Source organism: Adiantum capillus-veneris, chromosome 24 (assembly GCF_014529385.1).
Source record: "Adiantum capillus-veneris isolate H3 chromosome 24, ASM1452938v2, whole genome shotgun sequence".
Classification (NCBI taxonomy): Eukaryota; Viridiplantae; Streptophyta; class Polypodiopsida; order Polypodiales; family Pteridaceae; genus Adiantum; species Adiantum capillus-veneris.
The window spans coordinates 15,443,057-15,461,533 of record NC_140954.1 but is presented as its reverse complement, the minus strand read 5'-3'; the positions used below and the strand labels follow the sequence as shown (position 1 = coordinate 15,461,533).

The 18,477-nt window shown below is 39.2% G+C and overlaps 1 protein-coding gene across 1 annotated transcript; it reads left to right on the top strand.

Annotated features, from left to right (window-relative positions):
• The first annotated feature begins 14,650 nt into the window (after positions 1-14,650).
• On the top strand, positions 14,651-15,058 carry LOC147425998 (uncharacterized). Its single transcript, XM_086497946.1, has one exon. The coding sequence runs from the start codon at positions 14,651-14,653 to the stop codon at positions 15,056-15,058; it is 408 nt and encodes a 135-aa protein (XP_086354072.1).
• The last annotated feature ends 3,419 nt before the right edge of the window (positions 15,059-18,477 follow it).

Genomic DNA, 18,477 nt, shown 5'->3' with positions numbered 1-18,477 from the left:
GGATATAAAGAAATACGAATGTATATGTATGGAGCATGATATTGTAATAGTTAAGTGAATAAATGTATCAACACATAGTGGGATAGGGATTAAATTTGATCAATATGCAAACATGAGCGTTAAATTCACTAAGGGAGGATCGAATAAGTAATTCCTTTATTTATTCTTAACAAAGTGTGATAGATTAACTACATTATGGAAATTTCGTATAAGTTGTGCATAGTCATAAGTGCTAATCCCTTTACACTTTGTAACTATATTCTGTATCTTTCATGCCTACTATAATGCTATGTTCCTTGAATTTCTCAAAAAAATAAAAGCTTATAATCCAACCTAAATGATGGAAGTGGATGCCATAACTCCTTGTGTGTAAAAATATCCATTCGGCATGTGTTAGGTTTGTGACTGTCCCTTTGCTCGTATGTAACTCTTGAACGCTATCGGGGATAGCCCTTATGCTTGCTCCAAGTGCTTGTTTACCAATGGTACTTCCAGGAATTACTTGCTCAGATTTGATTATCAATGTATTGCTAATAATTTCCAAAACCTATGATGATTGTTGTTGTGTTGTTGTTGTTGTTGTGTGTGTGTGTGTGTGTGTGTGAGAGAGAGAGAGAGAGAGAGAGAGAGAGAGAGAGAGAGAGAGCATGTGCGTGTGCGCGTGCTGCCAAGAATCAATTGTAGGACCTGAGAGATTGCGTAGGTATTGTGGTGATGTAGATAAAGTACAACAAACAATTAAGTGTGTGTTTGCATGAGCAAGAAGCAACAAATCTGCTTGCAAATGTGCATGCAAAAGGTTGTAAATCACCTTTGCGATCCTGCACACTTTGCCTATTGCAAGTATGAAGGGGCAAAAAATTATGCACAAGTGATTGTTTGCAAGTAATGTAAAATACACTGCAATCGCAAAGTTTTTAAAGGAGGTTTTGTTGCTTATTTTAGTATTTCCACCGAGTGATAGTTGTGGGTCTTTATGTTATCTCATATGCTTGTATTAGTGGGGAGACTTCAAGATAAACTTTCCAACAGATGGTTGTAGTTAGTATGAGTACCATGAACATTAAGGGCCTATACACTTTTTTTTTATCGGTTGAGGTAGCTAAGACTTAAATAATGAAAGGTTGGCCATAGAGCCTCATCATATGTATATTGCCAAAATCTTGCGAGAATAATCAAAGTACACCAGTGGGTGGTGGTTATTCTAAAATTCACCAATCATGTGTAATAAAAAAACTCTATGATAACAGGTAATAATACAAAAGTTTGGTACAAATTACGTTAAATACAATCTGCAAGTCACATATAAACCATGTAAATTCCAGTGCCAAATAGTTATGCCCCATGTAAAATGTCAAAGGTATTGTGGTTGGGACTCTCAAACTGCCTCTGCATTTGGATGTGCAATAATGTAATTACCCACTCATACTTTTATGTGTTTATTATTAGAGAGAGAGAGAGAGAGAGAGAGAGAGAGAGAGAGAGAGAGTATGTGTATGTGTATGTGTGAGTGAGTGTGTGTGTGTGTGTGCGCGTGTGTTTCAATAACAATATAACATATACACCAAGGAATCCTTTTAGATTAAAAAAGACACTAGAAACTATGTCAATGAAAAGGAGGTATAACTTCATTCATAGTACAGAATAGTCTTTATACACCAATGCTGAAATCAAGAGCCAGAAGATATAATAGTGTGCATCTTCAAGCCAAGGAACTTTGAAAACCATAGTTGAGAAGGTAACCCTCACCTGCACCTATGGAAACAACACAACATTTAGTTAGCATTGGTACCGTATGCAGGTGATGCATGGGTATCCCACATGTTATAGATGTCACCCAACTAAATTGCTTTCAAAGATAAATAATAAGAAAGGTCAAACTAATCATATATTCAGAGATAAAATCATTTACAAGGGGAAAAAAACATATGAATCCCCTTGTGCTTTATAAGCTCTCACGAGATAAAGTTTAGCAGAAGAAGCTATTCAAGTGCCTCTACCGGCATATGCATGAGGAATACTCACAACCATCATCAAACAGTTTGGACATCAGTCTAATACAATGCCAAAAGTCACCTGAGATTGAGTTGGAGTAGTCAACTCCACAATAGTCTGGTTATCCTTGACATTTGCCATACATCCGACAGTTAACACTACCCCTTTGCAGGTAAATTCCTCACAGTCCTAATGTACATACACTTCTCCCAAATACACACACCACCAATGCTAAGTGAGCATGTAAAGCTCACCTTTTTATTGGGTTTGGAGCAAGTGGCCACCTTCCTTCTTAGCCGTATGGCGGGCCAGGTTTCAAGAGGGGATGGTGTAACAACACTGCTATGTACACACACACACACACACACACACACACACACACACACACACACACACACACACACACACACACACACACACACACACACACACACACAGAGAGAGAGAGAGAGAGAGAGAGAGTATGTGTGTGTGAGAGAGAGAGAGCATTTAAGAGCGCAGTATTGCAGACCTATCAGGAGGGAGCCACCTTGCTATTAAGTAGAAGACGACATCATTTACAGAGCCGGGTAACCCGCCCATAAGCCATTTAGTATCTAAGGGTTAGGTACCATTAAAGTAATACCTTACAAAAATTACGTAGTGAATTTAAGCGAGTTATTCACTAAGGTACCCTAGGCCAACAGTCCTAGCAAATATATACTAGGAAAATAGCAACACACTATAAACAACCATGTGTGTGTGTGTGTGCACGTACCAGTACTAGTACGACTATGAAGGGCATAAGTTACCAAACACTTTTAATTATTCCGAATTAAATATTTGAGTAAGTTGTAGTAAAGAAAAAAGTTACAATGCTAATATCCCTTAGGCCAAATCATCCTCGCTTATCTGTGTGGTTTGAATCAACAAGTATGAGATTGAGGATATCTCTCTCTTTGGATTGAATCGCATATCCAATTGAGTTTGAAGTAGAGCTGTACAACTAAAGTTGAGCATAGAAACTAAAAAAATGAGTAAATTTAGTCTTAATTAAGTTGAACTTCTATAATGGGATCTTCTATTGTTAAGACCTTCTTCTATGGTCATATATGGTATGCTAGGAGATCCTTTATATCTTAATGTGAGAGGTTATCCCAATAGGATTATTATTTTCATCAAAGAACATGTCCATAATTGTGTATCTCTATTGTGGCATGGTCTTGTGCCAGGGGTTCATTAGCTCACGCAGATACTAAATATTATGGACATTTAATTGGCCAGCAAATAAAGAATCCATTCATAAATACATCTTCTAACGTATATGAATCTTGTGCGGTATTGCTAGTGCATTATCTCTATGAATGCCAAGAGAATATGAGGAACTATATGATTACATCTCTTCATATATTTTTTGCTTGGGACGAAACACGGGGGATTCACTAAGGGTTACCGTATGGTATCATGTTGTCGTGCAGTGACACGTACATAGTGGGAACGCATGCTACAAGATCTATCTTGTAATTTTTTAGATACATAATTATATTTCCTATAATGTACATATGCATATTTAAGTATAATAATAAGCCTTCTATCTCATCCTATTATTTTTCTCAAGGGTAACCTATTTTTACTTTACCATCAGAAAATACTATGGGAAAAGCATCAATAGCTCCGCCTCCTTAACTTGGGGCCAAAAGCATTGATTCTTTATTTCTACTATCTCATTATCATCTCACATCCTACCTAGATCCTATATCTAGGGTAAACTCCAATATATATATATTCTATGTATTTTTCTTATATTTCTTTTTAAATAGCTACTAGGAGGGAATCAAATCCTAGTGGGACACTAGGTGGCATGATTTCAAAGATACACTTATTTTAATGCATTATTGCAAGCATGATTATAAAGATTTGTCAAGGAGCAATGTCATGCTTTCATATGGCATGAGGTGTCCTTTGGAATCAAATGAAAGTCTAAGCTAAGGGGACCACAGGAAGACTTTTGCTGCAAACAATGGACCTTATTTTGATGATTTTTTTACACAAGGTTCCAATCCGAATTGGAAAAGGATTTTAAAATGAAAATCGTAGCTAATGAGCTGACGTTTTTGCCCATATTTTTACTTTTTTATTTGGAGCCATGGTTGAGGAGATATGATCAAAATACTGGACCCCAGTTTGCCCACATCATGCAGGGACAACTCATTTCCAACTTTTCCAGTTTCTATTCACACTGACTCCTCTCTTCTTGTGTAAACCCTTGGGGGTTCCCTTCACCTATAAAAGGGGACCTTTTCTTCCTTGAAAATAACTCAAGCATTCAAGCCATTGATGAGAGGAATTCATGAGAGAGTGAGTAGTAATGCCAAATTGTACTTAGCCATTAACATAAGCCTAAGCTTACACTTTCTCCTAGAGGAAAACTAGCCATCCTTGCATGCTATCCTTGGAAGATCAACTCTAATCAAAGAAGGGCGTGGAATTGGCGTATCAATCAACGTTGAATTCTCCCCTCTTCTTCTCTCTCCATCAATAATGGTGCCGAAGGGTTTGTCAAGTAAGATGTGTTCTACATTGATGTTTTCTTGATTTCTTGTTGTTTTCTTTTTCATATATATGTATCTAATCTCGTCTCCTTAACCAAACCTATCTCTCTCTTTCTTAGTAATTCATCCTCTCTACAAATTCTAGGTTCTCTTTGCTACAGGTACATCTCTCCCCGGAGTATCCTTATTGCCTACATGCAAGAATAGGGATTAGGAGGGGAACTTCTCATCTCTTCACTTCTCTCATATCTACATTTCTCACATACTATCCTAAATGAATAACCCACATGATGATAATTTCTATCGCTTTCACTCTGTACGATCTATTAGAATTAACGTATGGATTAGCCGTAAAATACACTTTCAACAACGTATAGTGTTTCTCTTTGGCCCAGAAAGGCTCAATGAAATACTTCTATCACCGGATCCCATCATACTACCTCTCATAGACTATAACTTTTCTTTTGACGTAAGCGTAGTTATCTTGCTATGAACCAAGAGGATTTGTACACACAATTAATCCCAATCACTAGACAAAATATACATATTATGGTAAGCACAAAACTACAATTCCAAAGAACAATTCGTAGCATATTTGGTCAGCCAAGATTGAATGCCATTAACTCATCTATTAACCCTTTCATATTACCCATGATACGATATGACCATAGCCTTGATGTTTTCATCTTTGTGTTATTTTGACATTCTCTTTTGTGTTCTTTCTATGTGTGTGTGAGTGCAAGAGAGAAAGAGTGGGACTTATTTGATTGCACTGCTTTCCAAACCCTAGTCTTCATGGCATCTATGGTTTAACTCCTTCATATAGTTTTTGGAGTTCTCTCACAAACTCTCACAACCATAAGCCCAGTGCTTTCCCTGTAAGACCGCAAATTTCTCGACATATTTTTGGTGAACCCGACGCGAAACTGCCAGGGTGAGAGTTTGTGGGTAACCATGGGTGATCATATTGAGCAACAGGGTATGCATTTTGACCCAACAACAATACAAATGTTTCAAGCATTTGCAATATTCATGCAACAACAACATTCCACTGAAAGAAGGGAGATTTCAGCAACAAAGGCCATACAAGCGGTTGTCAACAGAATGGATCAATTCAATGGCAAAGATGTAACCAAGTACTTACGCGAGTATGTGAAGGAGATGGATCTGCATCGCGTGTCAGAAGGTGAGACGATTCAAAGCTTTGAGCTAGTTGTTGCTCCAGAAATTACGGAGCATGTTAGGGCAATTAAAGATGGGCATGGGAGAAATTGGGAAGAACTCAAAGTAGCTTTAAAGGAGGAATATTTCATGGAGGACTCTGAGAGAGTGACCAAAAGGACATTCTTAGAATGGGTAGTCAAGACAAAGCAAGGACTATCAATAGCAGAGCTACTTAGGGAATTTGAGCGGCGCTATGTACAACTCACAAGGACAGAAAGGGCCACACTGGATGCAGAGAAGACAAATATTTTCTTACAAGATGCAGGTAAAGAGTTTCAATAGTAGAGCTACTGAATGAGAAAATCAAAATGGGAATCTTGGAGCCTTCTTGTGCTCCATACTCAAACATGTGGTTCACAGTTCCAAAGAAGAATGGTTCTCTACGCTTCATCCAAGATATGCAACCAGTAAACAAGGTGACAATTAGAAATGTAGGTACATGTCCAATTGTGGATGAGTTTGCGGCGGCGTTTGTAGGGAGGGCAATCTACTCAATGGGGGATCTCTACTTAGGGTATGATCAATTTTAGCTTGCAATCCAAAGCAGAGACTTGACAACCATGAGGAAACCTTTGGGTTTGGTAAGCATGTGTACCTTGCCACATGGAGTAACCAACTCGGTTGCACATATGATGAATGGGATGAATAAGGTCTTACGTGACTTTATTCCTCAAATCACAATGCCTTTCATTGATGATTTGCCTATCAAAGGATGTGAAGAAAGTGACAAAGATGAAGCTTTGGATCTCAAGGGATGTCGCAGGTTTGTGATAGATCACATAAATGATTGTGATAAAATTTTGTCTAGGTTGAAAGAAGTGAATCTTACATTGTTAGGGGAAAAGTCTATATTTGGTGTCAATGAAGTGCTCATTGTGGGGCACATGTGCGGGCCATATGGTAGGAAACCTTGTCCAACAAAGGTAGATGCCATCCAAAGAATGAAAGAAACGTGCACTAGCATCACTGAGGTTAGAAGGTTTGTGGGAGCATGTGTCTTCTATGTTATTTGGATTCCACATTATGCACATGTAGCTGATCCTCTTTATCAGCTGCTTAGAAAGAATCAGAAGTTTAAATGGACAGAAGCACATGTAAAATCCATGAAAAAGCTAAAGGAGTTGCTCCAGTCAGCAACAACTTTGAGAAAGGTAGACTACGAGTGTCAAAGGCCAGTAATTGTGACAGTAGACACCAGTCCTACAGGGATTGGATGGGCAATATGGCAAGATGACAAAGAAGGACACAGGTATGTGGTAAGATTTGGAGCAAAGGTACTAAGTGCTCGCCAAAGAAACTATCCATAGATAAAGAGAGAGTTATGGGGTATGGTTACAGCCTTGAAAAGTGGGAAAGAGTACCTAATTGGTGCATGTGTGGTTGTAGAAACATATTGTCTACCACTTCTTGGGATGATTACAAGTTGCTCAACGCCAAACATTGCTATGTTACGGTGGATTGCCTACATAAAGTCCTTAAACCCTGAGTTTAAGCACATTGCAGGTAAAGACAATACAGTGGTAGATATGCTATCAAGGGCAAGGTATGAAGATGAGTCACAAATGATTGACGAGGGAGATGATGTAGGCACAAAGTTCTATTGTATGTCTCATGTCAAAGGTAACAATGTCTGCATGACTAATCTACTTGAATCATTCTTGAAAGAGCTTTATGAAGGTGATTGGCTTCTTATTGGAAGCTACTTGAGTACTCTAACAAAACAGGATGATTGGTCTGAAGAAGAATTCAAGAGGATACGTAGGAAAGCATATGGGTACTTTTTGATGGATGGTTACTTGTGGAAGCATCCTAAACAAAAGGGTGCTACACCACAACGGGTTATAGGTAAAAAAGAGACTCAAGTAAAGCTCATGCAAGAGTTTCATGAGAGTCTATGGGCTGGACACAGGGGTGTGGGCTACCTTCTCCAAGTTGAAAGAAAAATATTGGTGGAAGGGTATGTATAAAGATGTATCTCAATTTGTAGAGTCATGTGTAACTTGTCAAATGTATTCAAATGTCCGACATCGTGATGGATTGCACCCTACATATCCACTAGCCATGCACTATAAATGGGTTGTGGATCTAGTCACAATGCCGTTAGGACTCTGGTAGATGAGATACTTGGTTCTTGCACGAGAAGACCTAACTAATCAGGTTGAAGGAAGAGCATTAAGAGCTAAAACCACAGAAGCTGTGTGCAAATTCCTTCTTGATGAGGTGATTTGCCGTTATGGCTGTGTGGGAAAAATCACTGCAGATAGAGGTGAACTGGATGCCGAAGAAGCAAGGGAGTTCTTTTCTAGATTAGGAATCAAGCTTTCTCTTACTAAAGCTTACAACCCTGAAGGTAATGGAAAGAGTGAAAGAGGGCATCCTCCTATCATTAAAGCTTTGGCCAAGGCTTGCGAAGGAAGAGTTGGTGAGTAGCCAAAATTGTTACCATATGCTTTATGGACTGATCGTACAACACATAGCTCAGTAACTGGCTACATGCCTGCGGAGCTAATATATGGTCAAAAGCCAGTGATGCCGATTGAAGATACAATTCCCACATGGAATGTACTACCTTGGCAAGAGGGGCTTAGCAGGGAAGATCTCCTTGCACTGCGTATAAGGCAACTACAAAGAAGACCTAGAGACATTGAAGCTGCAAAAGAACGACTAAAAAATGCAAGGTTGAAAAACAAGGACTACTTTGATAAGCGAAATCGACTCAGGAGGAAAGCAATTGACAAAGGTGACTGGGTTTTAGTGTATGATAGTAGCCTTGATAACCAGCACATAGTCATGCGTAAGTTCTCAAAAAGATGGTTTGGACCGTATGTTGTAAAGCATGTGCATGAAAATGCTACCTACACCTTGTCTGAACTAGATGGTATAGAAGTAAAGATTCCCATTGCAGGAAAAAGGATCAAAATGTTTAAGAGAAGAGGAGACAATGATCCAGAAGATGTTGATGAGGAAGAAGAGCAAACCACAAGTAAAGATCAAAGTGAAGATGAAGCTTTGGAATCATCCAATGAAGAAAGCAAGGAAGATGTACAAGAGGGTTGATCTTACAAAGAAATAATGTGGCACATACCGGAGGATGTGCAGGTTTAGAGGGGGTGGATGTCGTGCAGTGACACGTACATAGTGGGAATGTATGCTACAAGATCTATCTTGTAATTTTTTAGATACATAATTATATTTTCTATAATGTACATATGCATATTTAAGTATAATAATAAGCCTTCTATCTCATCCTATTATTTTTCTCAAGGGTAACCTATTCTTACTTTACCATCAGAAAATACTATGGGAAAAGCATCTATAGCTCCGCCTCTTTAACTTGGGGCAAAAATCATTGATTCTTTATTTCTACTATCTCATTATCATCTCACACCCTACCTAGATCCTATATCTAGGAAAAACTCCAATAAATATATATTCTATGTATTTTTCATATTTTTCTTATATTTCTTTTTAAATAGCTACTAGGAGGGAATCAAATCCTAGTGGGACACTAGGTGGCATGATTTCAAAGATACACTTATTTTAATGCATTATTTCAAGCATGATTATAAATCTTTGTCAAGGAGCAATGTCATGCTTTCATATGGCATGAGGTGTCCTTTGGAATCAAATGAAAGTCTAAGCTAAGGGGACCACAGGAAGACTTTTGCTGCAAAAAATGGACCCTATTTTGATGATTTTTTTACACAAGGTTCCAATTTGAATTGGAAAAGGATTTTAAAATGAAAATCGTAGCTAATGAGCTGAAGTTTTTGCCCATATTTTTACTTTTTTATTTGGAGCCACGGTTGAGGAGATGTGATCAAAATACTCGACCCCAGTCTGCCCACATCATGCAGGGACAACTCATTTCCAACTTTTCCAGTTTCTATTCACATTGGCTCTTCTCTTCTTGTGTAAACCCTTGGGGGTTCCCTTCACCTATAAAAGGGGACCTTTTCTTCCTTGAAAAGAACTCAAGCATTCAAGCCATTGATGAGAGGAATTCATGAGAGAGTGAGTAGTAATGCCAAATTGTACTTAACCATTAACATAAGCCTAAGCCTACACTTTCTCTTAGAGGAAGACTAGCTATCCTTGCATGCTATCCTTGGAAGATCAAATCTAATCAAAGAAGGGCGTGGAATTGGCGTATCAATCAACGTTGAATTCTCCCCTCTTCTTCTCTCTCCATCAATAATGGTGCCGAAGGGTTTGTCAAGTAAGATGTGTTCTACATTGATGTTTTCTTGATTTCTTGTTGTTTTCTTTTTCATATATATGTATCTAATCTCGTATCCTTAACCAAACCTATCTCTCTCTTTCTTAGTAATTCATCCTCTCTACAAATTCTAGGTTGTCTTTGCTACAGGTACATCTCTCCCCGCAGTATCCTTATTGCCTACAGGAAAGAATAGGGATTGGGAGGGGAACTTCTCATCTTTTCACTTCTCTCATATCTACATTTCTCACATACTATCCTAAATGAATAACCCACATGATGATAATTTCTATCGCTTTCACTCTGTACGATCTATTAGAATTAACGTATGGATTAGCCGTAAAATACACTTTCAACAACGTATAGTGTTTCTCTTTGGCTCAGAAAGGCTCAATGAAATACTTCTATCACCGGATCCCATCATACTACCTCTCATAGACTATAACTTTTCTTTTGACGTAAGCGTAGTTATCTTGCTATGAACCAAGAGGATTTGTACACACAATTAATCCCAATCACTAGACAAAATATACATATTATGGTAAGCACAAAACTACAATTCCAAAGAACAATTCGTAGCATATTTGGTCAGCCAAGATTGAATGCCATTAACTCATCTATTAACCCTTTCATATTACCCATGATACGATATGACCATAGCCTTGATGTTTTCATCTTTGTGTTATTTTGATATTCTCTTTTGTGTTCTTTCTATGTATGTGTGAGTGCAAGAGAGAAAGAGTGGGACTTATTTGATTGCATTGCTTTCCAAACCCTAGTCTTCATAGCATCTATGGTTTAACTCCTTCATATAGTTTTTGGAGTTCTCTCACAAACTCTCACAGCCATAAGCCTGGTGCTTTCCCGGCAAGACCGAAATTTGTCGACAACGTGAGTGTACAATAGGGGGTTTTCTAAGGCCAAATGGTTGGTTTTTACATAGGAGGGTCCCATATATAGGGGTTAAAAAGACAATTTGGGTGCACGCAGGTGGCGTCCCCTATTACTAGTAGTGAATCCCCCGTGGGGCGAAAGGGTCAGTAGCGCACATTATCTATATCTACTTAGGGTTACATGAACCATTAGAAGGTTGGAAAATTATAGAACAACATAGCTAAGAAATTCAACCAAAGTTAAATAAAATGTCCTTTAAAGAGAATCAAATCAATGAAGCAAGAAAAGCTATTAGAGAATTGGAATTGAAGTGCAAAAAATTGCAAATTAACTAGAATAATCAATCAATTGTGTAATGTTGGGAATATTTCATCATGAATATTGTAAAGCAAGAAGTTACTTAGACTCAATCACACATCAAATACATCTACCAAAAGAGAGAGAGAGAGAGAGAGAGAGAGAGAGAGACTACCTGAGGGCCAAAAATTTTAGAGATGACTCCTCTCCAAAAGGGCTTTGTATTGATTAATTTTTCTTCTTCAAAAGAGCTTTTGAGCAATACAATTGGCTAATTACACTTTTAACTACAAAAATTGAAGAGATGAAAGCTCTAGAATTCAATAGAATTTGCTATTAGATTATTCACTTAAAACACCTCATTGAATTCAATCCCAAGTCCATGAACACCTCATGAGTGATAGGATGTGAGGGGATTTAGCAAGAATCATGATAGAAGATATATAAGCATTAAGAAGTAGTAACCTATATAGTTAATTATATAAATCTTGAGCATCCATAGCTATATAGACTTGTGTGTGTGTGTGTGTGTGTGTGTGTGTGAGAGAGAGAGAGAGAGAGAGAGAGAGAGAGAGAGAGACGATCCCATCTTTGCCCTAGGAAATTGCTAGTCAATCTTTATCAAATTCAATTGGCACTTTTCAAAAATGCATTCAAATTTTGGAACTTTCTAGTTCATGATAACATTCCTCTACTCATTTTACATAATTGCCCCTTTTATTATTCATATTTTCTCTTACTAGAATGGCCAATAGAAATTTCATTTAAGTAGACCAAAAATGAAATTTGCTGACATTACCACACCCTTGAAATCATAGTCGCCCTCAACTATGCTTCTAATCAAGAGAGGCATTTTTGACCCATTGGATTGTTACTCAGGATCCACTTTTAGCACATTGGAAATTGTTGCAAAGTAAATGACCAATCTACTTGGCACTTGGGCGAAAATTTTCTACAAGTATGTCTACCTTGTTAGCACTATTACCTTTCTGCAATAGATTGCAAGTCTACTCGATAGTCGTGAGAAACTCTGTCTCGCAAGTGTGAAAAATCTGGTATACATACACATCACATTCAAGCATTAATGAAGAACTTGAGACAATAGAGTTGAAAAGTGAGAATCATGCTCTTCTTCATTGCATTTTCATTAAATACGTCGATGTAAAAATATTAGGGCTTTGTATGCAATTTATAGTAAGTGGCTAAAGTGACATACTATCCTTCAATTGTGGCTCTTGCATCAATTTAGCATCGCTAAAAGGATAGTATTTTTAATTTAATGAGATATTACATAGTACCTTACCATTTCATAGCACCTTGTCTTTGTGGTGGATGATATGCTTGGGTTGCAATATCTCTTCAACCCCTTAAATTCTCGAGGGTCTTTTTCTATTGGCTCTTGTGGTGGACCATCCTTGTAGCCCTTTAGTAGATTTACATGGAATGCATTATGGATTGGCCAAGGAGAGGGTAGCTTAAGTTCTCAAGAAGTTGAATTGATTGGTTAGAATCTGGAATGGTCCATAATACATGCATGCTAATTTTGCATAAACTTTTGCCCGTAGTGTGCCCTTGGGGGTTTCACCTTTTAGAAATATAAGTTACCATGAGAGTTCAAACGAATGGGTTTTTCTTATTGCCAAAATTTCAAAATTTTAACAGGATTATCTATACTAATAGATAAAGGGGGAAGGGATTCTAGCCCGGGGGGGATTCACCATGGAAAACTTACTGTATCACATAAGTACAGGAGAGGGGGGGTTTTTTTACAAGTTACATAAGCGTATAAGTTAGGGGCAGGCCCCCAATAATTTATCTCCCAAGCTGAAAAATAAGGGGGGGGGGGGGGGGGAGAGGCTAACCCGGGTTGATTACTTGTAATGACTGGTCACCGATGTGCACTAGAACTCGGATAAATTTAGGAGAAGTTTTTTATCACGTCACACATGAAATTTTTCATCAAGTCGGTCATAGATAAGGGCTGATTTGGAGTAGGTCAAGGGTTGATTTACACCAGCTTTGGATGGGTTAGAATTGTAGAGTAGCCAGAGTGCAAGCTGATCGAGCACATAGTTTGAAAGTCAAACTAAGACACATTGAGTGTACATCTAGCTACCAATAGAAGTGGTTACTTAGTACATTGCCAGTCACTATGCTACACACTCTTTGACTAGTTTTACTCCATTAGATCATGTTAGACGTAAATTTTATATGTAAGATAGGGGTATGATAGTTTTCTTTATTGATTGTCGTATAAGCGTAGAGAGTGAATCCCCCGGGGATTCCGGCCCTCCCCCCGGACATGTGTCAGCAGGAGTTCATTCCGGTTGGTGTGCCCTGGTGCCAGGCAGCAGACAAAGACTGTACGAAGAGAGAGAGTTTGAGAGAGAGACTTCACGAAGCACGAAGAGAGAGACTTGAGAGTTTGAGAGAGAGACTGCACGAAGGGACGAGCCTGGGTTGAATCCGGGCATTGAATCCGATGTTGCAAGCGCGCTCCACGCTCTTTCTGAGTAGCCCGAGGCAAGCCTCCTCAACTCGAGGTGGAGAGCACATACGTAGGCTCGGATGTGGAGGTGCTCAGGAGGGACCAGGCTTAGACGTGGAGGGTTTCTCTCCCTCTCTCTCTCGTTCTCTCTTCTTCCTTCCCCGTTCGAGATGATCTGCTAGGCGAGGGGATTCCTGGAAATCCTCTGTGTGTGTGTGTGTGTGTGTGTCACACACGCATACACAGGTGCGCACAACCGAGGACTGGAGGTCTGATCTTTGTCACCTCAAGCTCTGCAAGGTTGGGGGATCTCTCTCTCTCTCTCTCTCTCTCTCTCTCTCTCTCTCTCTCTCTCTATCGGGGACCATATTGGAAGCTGCCTGTAGAGCAAAATCGACAAAATTTTCCAAAGTTGCCTGTAGCGCAACACTGTTCATGTGCTTATAGTCTTGGAAGTTTTGCAGGAACGAGAGATGCGGAGCCTACGGTGGGAGAGAGAGAAAGAGGCTGGCACTACCACATGGTTACATAGATACCGACTGAGAGACTGAGAGAGAGAGAGAGAGAGAGAGAGAGAGAGAGAGAGAGAGAGAGAGAGAGAGAGAGAGAGAGAGAGAGAGAAGCTCGAGGCTAGGCGGTCATATTGCAGCAGTGGTGGTCATCTCTTCCACCTTCGTGAAGTTGTGCCTTCCAGGGTTGGTTGCTTCCAGTGGTTTGACATGTATGATCTCCATTGTTTGTGGGTTTGAAGTAGTGCATATCGTTGTGATGATGTACGGCTATTAGTTTTAGGTGTCTTATACGGGATGAAGTTCTCAGTCATGGCATGTAATGATTGTTGGCTCCATGCCTACGCTTATTCATTTTTTTGACAGACTTTGGATTTTGGATGATATCACAGATGAAAATGCCTACGAAGATCGAGAGCTCAAAGTCTCTGTTTTGGATGAGGGTATTGTTGGACAAAGGCTTTGAGAAAGTTTTCTAGCTAAAAGGAAATCCATGCTACTGGAAAGGGTGGATAAGTTTGTGAAGGAGACCATGAAGGAGTGGTGGCTTGCAAAAGACGAGCTTGAAGGAAATTTGGTACTAAAAGCTACTTCTGCTAGAGGTAAAGTTGTGAAGACTGATGAGAATAGATGGAGAGGATTTACTCAAAGCAAAGCCAAGATCAATATTGAAATTAGAGGCCAATTTTCTATCTTTGATGGGGTTGTCACTGGTGTCAACATGAAGCTCGAAGAAGATAAGCTCATCATGCAAAAGTGGTCATTTCAAAATTGGCACGATGGAGAGTACTCTACAATATGTTTGACAATTGAAGAACCTGAGATTGGAATAACGGTTGTGAAGTTGATGCAAATGGATGTTCCCGAAGAGGATGGGTATGGAAATGCCACGGTGGTATGAATACCCCAAAAGGATGGAAATATCTTTTTTTTTTTTTATCATGGCTTTAAAGACTTCTTGGCCTGTTTTGGTGATGACCAGATTTCAAATGGCCATGATGACAATTGAAACTGATCAATTACGTTTCTGATAATTTCCATGCTACGGATGGTGTAATGATAACATGTTCAACCCCCGCTTGAGTTCTCTCTCTCTCTCTCTCTCTCTCTCTCTCTCTCTCTCTCTCTCTCTCTCTCTCTCCCCTGATGATGAGGAGTACATTGCGAAATCTCGGCGGTGATTTAGGTGCTCATGAAGAGCGCCTGGAAGCAACTTGATCTACTAAGCCTAGGTCGGTCTCTTGATCGTGTCGAAATCTTATGCATGAAGAGGCCCGGACTATTATGGAGTCTGATGTAGAGAGAAAAAGACTCAGAGAGAAAATGACGGCATTTAGACACTCAAAGAGCCAACATAGATAGAGGACAATAATTAGACACATAGAGTGGGAACATAGATAGAGAGCGATAACTACATATTACAGAGACTTCCACTTACCTTATAACTGCAGGTAAATTGAGAGAAAAATGTAAAAATTTAAAAAGACGAAAAAGAAGAGTATTAGCCAAACGAGAAGCAAACCTCCTTCTATCGCGTGTCCCTATGTTCATGAAGAGAAGGAACTCTGACATTTTTTAATGTGTCTCAGCTTAATATCGTAAGGCAAGGGGAAAAGGAGAAATTCCACCCCAAAATAGAGAAAAATAACCTAATTTTTAAAATTTCCTCTTCGCACAAATTCAAGAAAGGAATTCTGTATGTTTGGAAAAATAATTTTTCTCAAACACTGGGCCCGGGCAAGGGGAAAAGGAGAAATTCCACCCCAAAATAGAGAAAAGTAAAAATTTGAGAAAATAACTTTGGCGGGGGGGGGGGGGGGGAGAGAGAGAGAGAGAGAGAGAGAGAGCACTGACAACAGTGTTCGGGAAAAAATCATTTTTCCAAACATACAAAATGCCTTTCCTTGAATTTGCCAAGAGGTTACCTTTTTAGGTTTTTACACTATTTTTCTCTATTTTGGGGCAGAATTTCTCCTTTTCCCCTTGCGCTCAACCGGCATTTTGGAAATTGAAAATGACATGATATTAAGCTAAAACACATTTTTCTTGAACACTGCCCGAGCATGAGGCGGTGCGATCGTCCCGACCAATTACAATTTTTCTCTACTTTGGGGTGGAATTTCTCCTTTTCCCCTTGCCCGATGCCGTGCATCCTTGGGCATTCACGATAATGATGTTGTTTGGGAAAAATGTGTCTCAGCTTAATATCGTGCCATTTTCAATTTCCAAAATGCCGGTTGAGCGCAAGGGGAAAAGGAGAAATTCTGCCCCAAAATAGAGAAAAATAGTGTAAAAACCTAAAAAAGTAACCTAATTTTCTAAATTTTCCTCTTGGCAAATTCAAGAAAGGCATATTGTAGGTTTGGAAAAAAATGCATGTTGGGGGCAAGGGAAAAAGGAGAAATTCAACCCCAAAATATAGAAAAATAGTGTAAAAACCTAAAAAAGTAACCTAATTTTCTAAATTTTCCCCTTGGCAAATTCAAGGAAAGGCATATTGTAGGTTTGGAAAAAAATGCATGTTGGGGGCAAGGGGAAAAGGAGAAATTCAACCCCAAAATAGAGAAAAATAACCTAAGTTTTAAAATTTCCTCTTATCAGTTTTTGGGAAAAATGTACCTCAGCTTAATATCGTATTGTTTTCAATTCCTAAAATGCATGTTGAGGGCAAGGGAAAAAGGAGAAATTCCACCCCAAAATAGCAAAATATAACCTAATATTCAAGAAAGGGAATTTTCTATGTTTGGGAAGAGGAAATTTCTCGAACACTAGGCCCGGGCAAGGGGAAAAGGAGAAATTCCACCCCAAAATAGAGAAAATAGTGTAAAAATTTGAGAAAATTAATAACTTGTTTTTTAAAATTTCCCCTTCGCAAATTCAAGAAAGGGAATTTTGTATGTTTGGTTTTTCTCGAACACTAGGCCCGGGCAAGGGGAAAAGGAGAAATTCCACCCCAAAATAGAGAAAAATAGTATAAAAATTTGAGAAAATAACCTGATTTTTTAAAGATTTCCTCTTCGCAAATTCAAGAAAGGAAATTTTGTATGTCTGGGAAAATAGTTTTTACCGAACATTGGGTCCGGGCTGCTGGGGTCAAATTCAAGAAAGGGAATTTTGTATCAGTGTTTGGGAAAAATGTACCTCAGTTTAATATCATGTTGTTTTCGATTCCAAAATGCATGTTGAGGGCAAGGGGAAAAGGAGAAATTCTACCCCAAAATAGAGAAAAATAACCTAATTTTTAAAATTTCCTCTTTGCGCAAATTCAAGAAAGGGAATTTTGTATGTTTGGAAAAATAATTTTCCTCGAACATTGGACCCGGGCAATGGGAAAAGGAGAAATTCCACCCCAAAATAGAGTTTTTTTTTGAGAAAATAACATGATTTTTTTAAATTTCCTCTTTGCAAATTCAAGAAAGGGTATTTTGTATGTTTGGGAAAATAGTTTTCTTCGCACATTGGGCCCAGGCTGCTGGGGTCAATCGTCGCGGTGTCGTAGCAGGTTGTGGGGAAGCCAGCTAGAGCATGGTGAACCAGGGTAGGCTAGCAACTCAACAACAACGAGCCAAGGTGCACGAACTAGAGAGAGAGAGAGAGAGAGAGAGAGAGAGAGAGAGAGAGAGAGAGAGAGAGAGAGAGAGAGAGAGAGAGAGAGAGAGAGATTTTATAGATAGATTTTATTATCGTCCTCGGAGGTCAAATATAACCTATGGGACCAAAGTTACATGTGATGTAGTATGTGTATGGCTGATGAGTGACTCTCGATGCTCCAAAATTGTAGTGATGAGAGTTGCAATGGAGAGCCCACACTTTGGCTCGGAGAGGAAAGTGTGTAGGTCTAAGTTATGGCTGAAAATGTGAGAGAAGCAAGTTCGGATGTGATCAAAAGCTGAGCACTCTAGTAGTGTGTGGTACTCAGACTCTAGAACTTGCACTGAGCATAATGTGCACAATCGATTTGACTCTTCTCCATTGCCCCAACGCCCTATCTCGCATCGAAGGAAATGGGAGCTAAGCCAAATTGCTGCAATAGTGCGTATCGCGGACAAGGGAATAGGCTCAAGCATGTAAGTGTGAGTACGGTTTCCTCTCTCAGCGAAGAACATGGTTTTGTAGTTGGGGGCAATATAGGTGGTGTAATGTATGAAGCGTGACCCACCGGATTTCTCCCAAGCCGTAATACATTGGCGTTGTAGAAAAGCTTCATTCACTTGAGAGTCAATTGAAGCATCATGTAGCAAGTGTAATGCATCCCATCTCCGAAACCACTTCTTTATGTCTTGCATCCATCCCGTGCTCAAGATCTTGCTTTTATGCGTC